Raw genomic sequence first — 13,350 nt, 5'->3', positions numbered from 1 at the left:
TTGAAACAAAGCAAAATTTTATAAGTGGTTCTTTGTGTGTCTCAATACCCTGGACAGAAAACGGTAGCCGCACGCAAAGGTTAGATGCTTGGATGGGGGAGGGGCTGAGTTGTGCGCTCCCCACCGCCCACGGTCGTTATCACATGATGATGCCCTCCGTCGAACCGAAGACCGTGATGGTGCAACGTCACCAGCCAAGCACAAAATAAAGCAAAACAAATTGGTCACTGTTCATCATCTGTCGCTGTCCGCGGCAGTACTCCTGGGGACGGGCCGACACGGATGCCAGCCAGGACATTGATTACTGACTGAAAAATAAGCGGTGAGAAGAGCGGGAAAAAAAGTAAAATATTCGCCTCGGTGTCATCAAAGGCACCTCGAATTATTAATACCATATATACGGTCACAATCCTTTAAATACAACCTGCCATTCCTGCCCCGCACCTCTTTCCTACCCCCCCCCCCCCCCCCCCCCCCCCCCCCCCCTTTCCCCCCCCCCCCCCCCCCTTCCTTCCTTCCAGAGTCTACTCCTCCCCCCAGATCACCAAACCCGCCCCGAAATCGAACCCAGATTTGCGCCGAGGGAGCGCGTCGACGTCGCGCCCATGGCCGCCGCCGCCGCCGCCGCGTTCTCCATCAGGTTCGTGTGGAGGCGCTGCGCCGTCTCGTCGGTATTATGTCGGTCGTGTTTGCGTTTATTTTTTCTTGATCTCCGGCTGTGATCTGTCCGAAGGGAGTACGCGGCGAGCATGAGGTGCAAGACATCGGCGGAGGGGCGGCGCCTCTTGGGCGTCGAGGATCTCCCGCCTCTCAGGGCGCCGAGGTGCCGGTGGTGGGCGGACGAGCTCGCCTCCACCGTGGCTGCTGCAGCTGCGGCGGCGTCCCCGAGGAGAGCGCCAGGGAAGACGAAACCGCCGAAGAAGAGGTCCATCTCTGACCTCTTCGCCGCGGCGCCCCCCTTGGCTGTGCCCCCCGCCGGTGATACGGGATGCAAAGAGCAAGCGGAGGTGGACGGCGACGAGGTGCTGTGCGCGATCGCGAGGCGGGCCAAGGAGGAGAAGAAACGAAAGAGAAAGCTGCAGGAGGAGGAGGAGGGGCAGAAGGAGGAGACGGTGGCAGTGGCTGCCGCGCCGGAGAGCAGCGGAGGCCGAGAGCCCGAGGGGAATTTCGCTGCCACAAAGGTGCGTGGTCCAGCCCAACCCAAGTCTTCCGTGTGTGCCAATGAAATGATATCACGTCTGCTATTATTTCCACGTATTTTTACTTTTTACTACTCCTAAGAGTTGATGGAATGGTTGGTTCAGGTCTTGATTGACTTGCTAGACACAGTAGGAGGATGGTTAGATGCTTGCTAGCACGATATAATTAGGATTTGGTTGTCTTATTGCCATGTTATCAGTAGTATTAGCAACTAATGTGATTGCTATTTGTGGATACATATTGTGGGGGCAATTTAGTTGTGGTTCTATATGGGACCGACGCATCGCCTCGCAGGATATTTTATGTATGGATTGTGGATAGATGTGCCGATCCCGGTACCTAATTTGAGCCAGGCCTACTCCTAGCTAGTTCGTCTAGAAGATTGTGTGGTAATTGCTGGCAGGTGCACGGCGATTTTCTGGCCAAACCTTTATGGGGATTGGGTAGTAACAATAGAACGATCACTGTGTTTTCTTTCTTGGTACATTTGCTACTTCTTTACCATCTGCATGCGGAAATATTGTTATTTCATGCTTAATTTGTGGACTTTGATCGATCAGTGCAAGTCAGGGAAAAAAGGGAATGGGACATTCGTGTGAGAATTTGGGCAGATCTTGGGGGAACTTGGTGAGGTTGATGGCTGCTCATGCAGTGAATTAGGACCAATATAATCAATAAGAATCCAGTAGATTATATGATGACCACCAGTAATCAAACCACTAGTGGTAGTATACTGCAGCATACGTACCTTATCTTACAGCACATGCATGGTGTGTCGTTTTGCCTTTTCTGACACCATGCACGGTGAGTTGTGAGAGGTGCCTACTTAGTGTCCCTCATGCAGATTTCAGTCGGGCCCGGAGACCCATACACAGAGATTTTATAATCGGACGAGGACGTGGAGCCGGCATTTATTTCATTGATATCTTCTGCATTTCTCTTGGATATAAGGGGGTTTCATCATTAACTACATAGATAATCCCTCTGTTTTTATTTATTCCGCATATTAGTTTTGGTCAAAGTCAAACTTTGTAAACTTTGACAAAGTTTATAGACAAGAATATTAACATATACAACAATAAATCAATACCATTAGATTCATTATTGAATGCACTTCCACATCATATAGATTCGCTATTGTAAATGTTCATATTTTTTTCTATAAATCTAATATGCAGAGTAAATAAAAACGGAGGGAGTACTTTTATTCACCTCTATCGACCTATCTTATTGTTCAATTATTCGTGATGTATGTATGCTCATCATAGCTATTCGTAATACAACCGTAAAGCATGCATGCAAGCAGCGTTTCAAAGAGGGTGGTGGTTCCCAATATGCATGTCGCAGTCAGTCTATCACCGTATGTTTGACATGTTCCATAATCTGTTGTTTGTACTGTATTAGGGACTATTCCATTAATTAACTAGTAAACTGGACTAATAGAAAGTAGAAATTTAGTAGGATACTCTTTTGGAAGAATCTACTACTACTGACCTAACCCTAATTACTGAAAAGTGGATAAAAAAAGTCGATAAAAGTAAACAACAATATTCTTATCTGCCTTATTGAGATTTGAGAGGGCTCGGCCCCTTTATAAAGTAGACAAGACTTGACGAACAAGCCAGTAAATCTATTCGTGTTACAATACAATCTCTAAAGTCTCTTCTCTAGCAAAGATGCTTAATCAACTAGGACTTTAATTAAAGGATAAGACCATGTTTGATGGGCTGGTCCACATAACATCTCTCCCTTCCATGGAAAACAACTTGTCTGCAAGCCGTAGGTTGTCAATTTCCTCCCAGGGGACGTTGGGTGTTACCAGATGTGAGCTATCTTGGTCGTAGTCATCAGCCTTGATGAAGAAGAGCCGCGAGCATTGGTGAGACCCCTAGCATAACTCTTGTCGAAGTTGATGGAAAGGCCCTGACAGCTAGAACGAGGCGCTAAACCTGTTGTGGTGGGATTGGCTTTGGTGTGGTCTATGATTAGAATATGTGCTAGTGGCACTACAGGGGAAAGTATTGTAGCTGCATTGACCGCAGGAAGATCAACGGTGCACAAGGGCCCTGTAGGACTAGAAGGCTGGTGTGGTGATGTTGTTGGAGGAAAATGCATCTACTCATACGCCTTGGGGAAGGAGAGGGCGGTGTGGAGGTCAGCTGGCCGTTGAAGCTCGACCTCAATGCGAAGACCATCAGGCAACCATCATGTGTACATAAACCGTTGTTTGGACGATGTCAATGGCTCACTGTTGCTGCACTTGAGCGCTAGAAACCTGATAGTATAGTCGGCGACCGAGGAATTAGTGAACGACAGACGTGCCAACTCATCCAAGGGATTGGCATGGAGTGACGTCCCAAACTGAACGTGGCTCGTGGCAAGCTTCCTTGAACTGCTCCCATGTTGACATTGCTGAAATCACACTTGAGTAGTAAGTACCAGAATTGAGCGTCATTTGTGTGGTGGTCATCTGCGGTCCAGAGCAGACCTTGTCAGCCTCATCCATACGCTATCAACGAAAAAACTGCTCACACCTATTGAGCCGGCCAAGAGGATCGATTGAACCATGGTTCATTGGGAAGTTGTGGTTGTGGAAGTTGATCTGAGGTGATTGTTAGGTAAGGGCCGAAGGAAGGTATTGGGTGGGGTGTATCCATGGGCTGTGGACGGAGGGAGCGCCGATAATGGCGTGTGAAATCGGTTGGTATGTGGAGGCATGAAGGCATTAGGGCATCTCCAGCCGCGCCCCCAGGAAGGATGGCGTGTGAAATCGGTTGGCATGTGGAGGCATGAAGGCATTAGGGCATCTCCAGCCGCGCCCCCAGGAAGGCCTCCCCAGGCGTTTTTTTTGCGCCGGCGCCGAAAAATCGGCCCAGTCGTGCCCCCAGGAGCCCGATTTTCGCCGGCCTGGGCCGAAAACAGCGCCGGCGGACCCAGGCCGAACCCGGCGCGCTACGGGGCGCCCGGGGGCGCCGGGGCGAACTGTTTTGGCACGAAACAGCCGCGGACCCGCCGCGTCAGGGACACGGCTCTCTTCTCGCCCCTTCGTCGTCCTGCCTCGTTTCCCGCGGCGAATCAATGCCAAAGCTGTCGCGCTGGTGCGCCGGTCAGCCTGCGCCATTGATGCCTCACGGGCGGCGCAGTGAAGACCGGATGATGCGCGTCCCTCGCTCTCCCTAGCCCGCCACACGTACACACGGTGGCTCGCGCACGGGCGGCGCCTCGGCCTATATAAGACGCGCCCAACGCACTCAGCGACTCGCACTCTCTCGCCGTCGTCGTTCCTCCCTCTCCTTTCTCTCGCCGTCTCCAGTTCATCACACCCATGGCCGAGCGCTTTCCAGGCGACGGCGCGGCGGCGAACGGCTTCGGCCGCCGCCATCTTCACGAGGACGAGGCTCGCCTCCTTTTCGAGGCCGAGTACCTGGTCCCGGGGCGTGGAGGATCAGCGCCGCGGCGTGCCGGTGCCGCCGGTACCCACCGGCGCGGCGCGGCGTGCGGAGATCGCACGCATCCGCTCGTCCCTGCCGCGTGTGGCGAGGGAGGGGCCACGGTACGTCCCCGACAGCCCCCTCTAGGAGCCTTATTTCCGCCGCCGTCACGCCAAGCAGCTCGAGGCCACCAACGGCGTCGTGCCCTCCGGCAGGCTCAACGCCGCCGGCCGGCGTCGGTGGTGGGGCGTGCCCGGGCGCACGTTGGAGGCCGTCCTCGAGTACATCGAGGGCGGCAACATGCCGCGCCTCGAGTACCCCGCTCCCCCGTCCTTCTCACGCCGCCGAGGAAGCTCCTGGACCCCGAGGCGCATGGAGACCGGGGGGTCCTCCTCATCCGGCGGCTCCCCCTCCCTCCACCTCCGCTCCGTCAAGCCGGAGCCCCAGGGCACGCCTGTCAGCGCACGCACCCGCCGCTCCGGCGTCCGCATCGGCGACAACGCCTCCCCCACCGGCCGCTTCGTCCTCGTCGAGCCCAAGCCGGAGCCCGGCCTCCCCGCGGAGTACGAGGAGATAGCCCGGCGTGGCTTCTCCGACGAGGACGCCCTGCGTGGGCGCGGGACGACTACCTCCGCGACGAGATGGTCCGGCAGCGCCGGGCCCTGGAGGAGATCGCCCCCGCAAGCGTGGGCGCGAGGACGAGCACAGCGTCGTGGTCCTCGACAGCGACGACGACGACGATGACGCCCTCGGACCGTCCAACCCGCCGCGCCAACCGGGGGAGGGATGTAGCAGGGACGGCGGAGGCGTCGGCGGGGGCGACGACGACGACGACGATGACGGCGGTGACTACACGCGGTTCTACAGCCTCCTCGGCATGTAGAACCGCGTGGGCGGGCGGCGAGGCGGGCGGCGAGGGAGACGGCGGGGGTAGCCCGCGGTAGTTTTTCCTTTTTTTGTAAAATATGTTTAAATTTGAACGAACTCGAACGTGTTTGCGTTGTGTTTGCGCCGAATTTGAACATTTTAAAAACCCGTGGGGGCCGCGACTGGGGGGGGCATCACGCCCCCAGTGCGCGGTTTAGCGCCGGTGCGCCCCCAGGGGGCGATTTTTTGCCCCTCCTGGGGGGCCAACGGCTGGAGATGCCCTTACAGGCGGCGGCAAAAATCTGTGGTTGCTGCTGCTGATGGTATGTTGCCGTTGCTGATAGGTGGGCGGAGAAACTGGTGCGGGATTTGGGATGTAGGGTCAGGGTGCCAAGTGGCCTAGGTCAATGTTAGGGGGGTGGTTGTGGCGAGTAAGGAGATGACTAGAGGTGTTAAAAGGGTGTTGGGGGCTGATGGTGTGGTTGGCAGTAGTCTACACATGGTTGCGCTGCGAGGGGAAGTAAACGGTGAAGGCAGGAAAATAAGGGGGTGATGGTGGTGGGGAATCTGCCTGGTGTGTGGAGGACTGCTAGTGGCGGCGCTGTGATTCCCCCGTTGGATAAGGGGATATCGAGGTGCTTTTGGCGAGGGGAAGCACCAGGGGCGTGTCGTCGCTGGGGAGAAGGGCTTGAGAACTGGAGGTGGCGTCATGGCCTCATGGGCGGCTTCTGCAGCCGTGGAATCTGGCGGTGGGGCCGTCAGCCGTTGCTCAAGTGATGCACCAGCCTGACAAGAAACGCTTGGTCCTCTGATCATTGGCGTGTGAAGACCTCCAATTGCTTTGTGATGATCTTCACATGCTCCACAGCCTTGATCTCTATTTTCTTATACCAAATTGGAAGAATCTACTACTCAGCTAACCCTAATCACTGAAAAGTAGATAAAAGTAAACGACAATATTCTTCTCTGCTTTATTGAGAGGGGTCGGTCCTTTAATATAGTAGACAAGACTCGACCAACAAGCGATAAATCTATTCAAACTCTAGTACGATCTCTAAATTGACTGAACTCTTTTGTAACAAAGATGCTTAACCAACTAGGACTCTAACTAAGGGATAATACTCCATGTTTGATGGGCTGGTCCACATAATATCTTTAGGGTACTTTGGTGGACCTAAGTTTGAAGCGTGTGTGTGAACATAGATATTTCTCTTCATGTGCAAATAGCATTTTTTATTTCCTACTTACCTTGTATAATACACAAAATCTTTAATATTGAGATCATTGTTATAAGATTGTTAATTTTAGTTTTGTTCTCAGCTTAATGATTTAGATATTTTGTTATACATATTCTTCATTGCGTGCATCTTTATTAATAGATGTTAAGTGAAAAAAGTGTATTGCGTCGAAGTCTGTTTTACCCTATGAAGATACTCTGTAAGGCTGAATTGGTCATGTATATTCATTTATAACATTAAAAAGGAAGTTTATTAGTTGATCTGTCAATTAAATGTTATTAAGTATATAAGGTAATTGTCAAAAGATTGTTTATAGTTGGTGCACTGAGGACGAGTAGACACCATATTGTGGCAACCATGTCATCCTTATTGTCAAAAAAATCAACTACAGAGCTTAATGAGTGCACAACTATATTTTTCTCGAAAAAACATGAAAACTTTTAGTCACAATCGATGCATCGATAGATAAAAAAAGTTCAAGGAATAGGTTCATTACACGAATACTCATTCTGTATGCGTCTAAACTCTGAAGGACTTCAAAATATATATTGCATTATTTTTAGTTTAAGTTGATTTTTCATTCTTAAGTTAGAGCTATAGAATGATCTAATGTAAGGACTGGCCTAGCTATATAGAAACTGTTCTATAAATTTGGGTAACAAGCTGGAGAAGAGAATAAAATAAATTGGATGCAAACATGAAGTCACTGTAAAGGAGAACTCTTAACTAAATTCAAATTTGGATTGCAGCATAATTGTATATGTATTTTTCTTAAAATATGGATATGAATGTGACATAACCAACATTCAGTTCCTGTCTGATCCAAATATTATCTTTCTTTCTTTTATATCCTTTGGTATAAGTGGTTATTACACATATGTTTGTGAGTATAGTGCACTTTTTAACTAGTATAATGGGATTTAAGCTGTATAAACTAGCGTAGCTGTAAATATTTGTGCGTAATAGTGGATTATTCTACCGAGAGTTTTGCATTCCACCTGGTTATTACTTTTACCTTGCCGTGTGTGTTCTGTTGTCACATACTTGAGCATTGGATCTGAGGTAGTAGTCGTGGGTCGTAGAAGCGGTATGCATTGTTGCCGGAAGTCCTCTCGCATCCAATGAACACCATCTTGGTGCTGCGATCAGTGTGTTTTGAGAGGTGCGGCACCACCGTCTTCACATGCATCATGCAACGAAACGTCTGTAGATGTGACACATTTTGGTTTACGTCCATAGATGGCTTCATCCGGAGTCTAACTAAATTTGTATATAGCAGGAAAACTTTCTTCGGGGCGAATCATTCCACATCCAAAGTTCCAAACTCTCATTCGAAATTAATGCTAATTAGGAATAAGTAGAGGTAATGCGTATCTCGATCTGCCTGGACTCCTACGGGCTGGTGGTATTGTAGCTCTCCGCATACGCCGATACCCACATGACATCTGGCATCTTGGGCACTCGAGACGCCATGTTTAACACTAGGTGGCATCAATTGTTGCATGTTGTCCTGGATCAAGTCTGAACGCCCACTTATTTTGCGTGCCGCTTCATGTTACTGATTTTGTGCATTGTATCGACATTTAAGCAATTCTTTATACTAGATTTTGTCAAGGACAGGTCATACACACCAATGCCTCATCATTTCCATTGTGGCACCTGCGAGGTGTGCCTTAGATGTCAGTATGTGGTGAAGGTCTTGTTAGCTTGACACTTCTCCAAAAGAGCATAACCATGTTTGCATCAAGCATTCATTCCTATAGAAAGTGTTAGAGCCACTTTAGACATCCATCATCACCAATATATATGTACATAGGACTGTAACCCGGGTGTGATCTTAAAACTATTTTTCTCCTAAACATTGGTGATGATATACGAGACTGACATTAACAAATGTATCTACAGAAGAACATTTAAGATTGTGAATTTTGCAGTGGGTGTAAAGTGTAAACGCATGGTTCATCACCTATATGCATGCCTGCAACACCAATGTCATTTGTGTATAACCCACTTGTGCCGAAATTTCTATGAACACAACATAGTATATATATGCAGCAACTTTCCCGTCTAGGGTATTCTGCTTTCCTGATGATTTGTTTGAACTTGGTATACATCTGGTAGATCTGATTTGTGCTCTTCAGTTTTTCATTTATTTTTTGTACTTACAGTTATATGTATCTTATGGTTTCAAATAATGCTCCTCAATTCTGTAGGAAGTACTTCACAATCCAAACCTGTTTGATGGACTGGATACCCACTCATCACAGAAACCTGAGGCTCCACAACATCACAGAGAAGAGAGAGAAAAGATGTCTGAGAGAAGGAAGCAGTGGAAGATTAATAATATAAATAAGAAGAAGGCTGACACACAAAAGCATATCGACAACAATAAAGCTGACAAAGTGGGGAAACAGCGAGATCTGGAAAGTTTTATCCCTAAGCATGGCATTCTAAAGTGCACAAAGCACACATCAGTGAAAATGGTCAAGGAGAAACGTGGCAATTCAGAGGGCAAGGAAGTAATAGAACTTTGCCGCAAATCAGTGAAACGTGTCAAATTCTCAGAAGCAGATGCTATACTTGAGCTACCAGAACGACAAAGTCTCTGTAAGATCTTTTCAGATGCTATGGCTTCTTCATCGTCATCCTCGTCATCATCATCATCATTCACGTCTACCGAAGGAGACAAATGCATAACTTCAGAAAGTGGTAGTTCTCATATGCCCATGGAAGCTTTCACTAAGGCAAAAGAAGCAAATAAGAATCCAGAGCATGAGGATTCTCCTGACAAATGCATAACTGCAGAAAGTGGTACTTCTCATATTCCCATGGAAGCTTTCACTAAGACGAAAGAAGCAAATAAGAATTCAGATCATGAGGATTCTCCTGAGCCTGGTAACAGGGAGATGTCCGCTTCTCTGATTGATCTGAATATGGCGCTACCGGAATCTACTGAATTGGACCAAAGGTATGATTCATATTCAGAGGTACCAAACCTGGAGCATACACATGAGGAAACCTTAAGTTCTGATGTCCAATTGCTTGATGGGAGAGAAAACCGGATGAATTTTTCTGTTGATTCACACAGACTGGATAGCGAACAATCTACTGCTGACTTGGAAAGAATAACGAATTCAAGTTCGGCAGGCACATTTTTGCATGGTGAGGTGATAAAAGTTTCTGATACAGATGCTGCTGTTCCTCCATTGAGCTTAACTGAACATGCTGAGGCTCATCGTGGTTGCAGTAATGTTTCAGTAAAAGATACTATGACTATGAGTACGTCTCCTTGCGCATTGCCAGATCATACATTTCAGGGTTCATTTCGGCAGCACCAGAGTTGGTTTTCTACCAGCGGCAAATTCTCTTCCTGGCCATCTCATGAATCTAATGTGTCGCAAAGTAAGGAGTTAAATTTTCGTTCTAAGTTGAACGTGCCGCGTGAGAATGGACCTTCCACAGGACAGACAGTTCGTTTGATGGGTAAAGATCTTTCAGTTTGCACTACCAGAGCTGAATCATTTTCTGAGACTGCGCAGAAGCATACAGGTACTTTCACCAATGACTATCTGAACGTAAATGTGTTCTTGCCACAACAAGGACGGCCTTTTCTCTCTTTACAAGCCCAGAATTTCCCAAATGATACAGTAAATTCTACCAGTATAATTCATGCTCCAACATATAATGCAAGTGGAAGTCAGGTACGGACTACACATGGTTACAGCCACCATTTGCCGGCAGCTAATGTACTTTCTGGAGATCAGTTGCCATATGAAAACAGGTTTATTGATTTTTCGAACTCGAAGACCAATCGGCCTTTTCTATTGGGGTGCCCACCTCCTTCCAATCATGGCAGTGCAGCATTCCAACAGAATTCCCGGTCGAGCTGTTATTACTCTGATTCTATCACTAGGACAGAACCACCCACAGCACCACCTTTGCCTACAAGCAGACAGCATGGTACACCATCTTCAGGTTTCCAAGCCAATTTGCGTCAGCAACATGTTGTGCATCCAGCAAGCTCGTCAGTTTGTCATCTTAATTCTGTGGGTTTAACATTCAACCATCCAGATCCGGTAGTTCAAGTACCTTCCAACAGCATAAGAGATGCGACCCTTTTGGCCAGAAATACAGATAACAGAGTGGGGAGTGTTATTCTTGGCAATTCCAATACTTCACCTAGTGGCCGCTATGTGCAGAAGAGATCAGGCCCAGTGAAGCTTACTCCTGGGGCGAAGCATGTACTGGTGCCAAACAATAGCACAGGTGACGGCGATTCTGCACCTGTGTACTCCTGTGTTTCGTTCGCAAGTAGGAGCACAAATGCTGCAGGTCCTCAGAACAAAGGAGCATGATACCCTTTGTAGAACTTTTGCTTGGTTGCAGTTGCATGGATCTATAAAACATCGCCCTGTTTTCATTCAATTTCATTCATTTAGTTGGAACCTTTTGAAAAGTGTTTGTTACATTTTTCTGTTGTAACTGTTGTGATACATCAAATGCTTTGTTTGCTTCGTAAGTAGTTACTTCGTCAGCTGAACCTGGATCCATGGCTGGTGTAGCCTAAGACATGTACTCTGTTATATTTCTGTATTGTTACTCCTGGTCTGGAAGCTAAATAGATGTTATTGGCAGAAAATGTTACCTACATTTTATATTTGCAAGGTTCATTCTCAACATAACAGGGCCCAAGCTCATGATACTTTTTTCTTTGACTTGAAAAACCTGTCGAATCTAAGTTGTTTGTACTCCCTCCGTTCCAAAAATAAGTGTGGTTTTAGTTCAAATTTGAACTAGAAAACACGACACTAACTTTTGGAAAAGTGTGAGTAAATAATAATTCTTTCTGAGAAGACAGTGTTATTTCTGCAACTGTTTGCCTTATGCTGCGAAGTGAGTGTTACCGACCCATTTTGCACTTTGTAGAACACATGCGACACCATCTCGAAACAGGCTTTCACCCTATGTAACACCCCGAGACCGATGCTCCGGATGCCTTCCATTTATTTTAGTTGTTGTCGTGTTTTTATTATGTTTGTTGTATTATCATAATTGTTTTGCATATTTCATTCATATATGTTTATGCCATGATCATGTTGAGTGCCTTGTCATATCTTTTCTTCTTTCACCATGCTTATTTCACTTGTTATGCCATGTGTTTGCATTGTGCCATCCTATGGTGTTGCCAAAATCATCTCATATGCATATTATATATCATTTTGCACTAGAAAAATCCCACCAAGCCATCTGTGGCATCCATTTAATCATTTGAGTAAGTTTGTGAACATGTTATATTTGCAGCATGTAGCATTTTGTCATTTTTATGCATTTAATACCATTTATGCCATGAGGAAGTTTTGCATATGAACATGTTCTTCATTATGCCATCTTACTGCTAGAATTTATTGCATGCCATGAAGTGCCTTGTAATGAGTGCAACAAGCTTGCAAACATGCTATCATAAATCTGTTTCTGCCATGCCATGTTTATTTTGCCAAGTCTGAAACTGTCAGCATAACTTGCCATTTTGCATTGGTTGTATCATCTTATCTATGAGTTTCTGGACAAAGTTCAGTGACGGAGTTTTGTTAAGTGCATAGTGTACTAGCATGCCATGCTCTTGATTGCCTTAATATGTTCCTGTAGCATGTAGTTTGCTAGACCTAAACATTGCATCCTGAATCTGTTTCCTGCCATGTTCTGTGTTTTCACCAAGTCTGTTAAACTGTTATCAGTTGTCACTTCGTCATGTTGTTTTGGTGATGATCCATTAAGTTTTAGAAATAGTTTAGTGATCATGTTTTGTAGTGGATGTTATGTATTTCAGTGCCATGCCATTTGTTTCCATGTTTAAGTTCTGTTGGATATTTAAGTGATGCATCCAAGTGGGCATGTTGCTGTTTTGGACAGCTTTGCATTGCATTTTGTTTTGTTCATCATTTGCAATCTGTGCATCCGATTCCGGTGATCTTTATATCGTTTTGAACTAGAATCTTCCCATCTATCCAGTGGCATACTTGGTTTGCCAAGAGTTTTCCCATATCTATCATGTCAACACCTTTGTCCTTCCTGGCATCCTATCCCTCGTACCAGTAACCTTAGCTCCGTCTGTTGCATTCTTCATATGCATTCATGTTCATCGTGCATGTAGCATGTGTTCTTTTCCATGTCATGTTTTTGCTTGTGTGTTTACCATGTTGTTCGCTTCTTTCCGGTTGTGCTCCTTCTCGATAGTTCGGTTACGTTGCGATGGTGTGGATCCGTTCGACTACGTTGGTCCGTCTACTTCATGGACTCGTTCTTCTTCCTAGCCGGATTTCAGGCAAGATGACCGTCACCTTGGATCTCACTACTATCTTTGCTATGCTAGTTGTCTCGATGCTATCGCTATGTCGCGCTACCTACCACTTGTTTATCGAGCCTCCCAAATTGCCATGATAGCCTCTAACCTTTTCACCCTTCCCAACAAATCGTTGTTTGGCTATGTTACCGGTTTGCTCAGTCCCTCTTATAGCGTTGCTAGTTGCAGGTTGTCCCATGTTGGGACATGGATATCATGGGATATCACAATATCTCGTATTTAATTAATGCATCTATATACTTGGTAAAGGATG

The 13,350-nt window shown here is 46.9% G+C and overlaps 1 protein-coding gene across 1 annotated transcript; it reads left to right on the top strand.

The window, feature by feature from the left end:
- The first annotated feature begins 504 nt into the window (after positions 1–504).
- Positions 505–11,375, top strand: LOC125543156. Its single transcript, XM_048706410.1, has 3 exons — positions 505–640; positions 734–1,181; positions 8,950–11,375. Exons 1-3 carry the CDS (start codon positions 606–608, stop codon positions 11,089–11,091), a joined length of 2,625 nt encoding a protein of 874 aa, XP_048562367.1. The 5' UTR covers positions 505–605; the 3' UTR covers positions 11,092–11,375.
- Positions 11,376–13,350: the final 1,975 nt, after the last annotated feature.

This window comes from Triticum urartu, chromosome 3 (assembly GCF_003073215.2).
Source record: "Triticum urartu cultivar G1812 chromosome 3, Tu2.1, whole genome shotgun sequence".
Classification (NCBI taxonomy): domain Eukaryota; kingdom Viridiplantae; phylum Streptophyta; class Magnoliopsida; order Poales; family Poaceae; genus Triticum; species Triticum urartu.
Note: the sequence above shows the minus strand (reverse complement) of the source record. Positions and strands in the feature narration are given on the sequence as shown.

Bases quoted from the DNA above. Each gene is read 5' to 3' on its own strand.
- LOC125543156 (XM_048706410.1), top strand. From the start codon at position 606: ATGGCCGCCGCCGCCGCCGCCGCGTTCTCCATCAG. The intron at 641-733 runs GTTCGTGTGGAG...ATCTGTCCGAAG, and splicing joins GCCGCCGCGTTCTCCATCAG to GGAGTACGCGGCGAGCATGA. The intron at 1,182-8,949 runs GTGCGTGGTCCA...TCAATTCTGTAG, and splicing joins GGAATTTCGCTGCCACAAAG to GAAGTACTTCACAATCCAAA.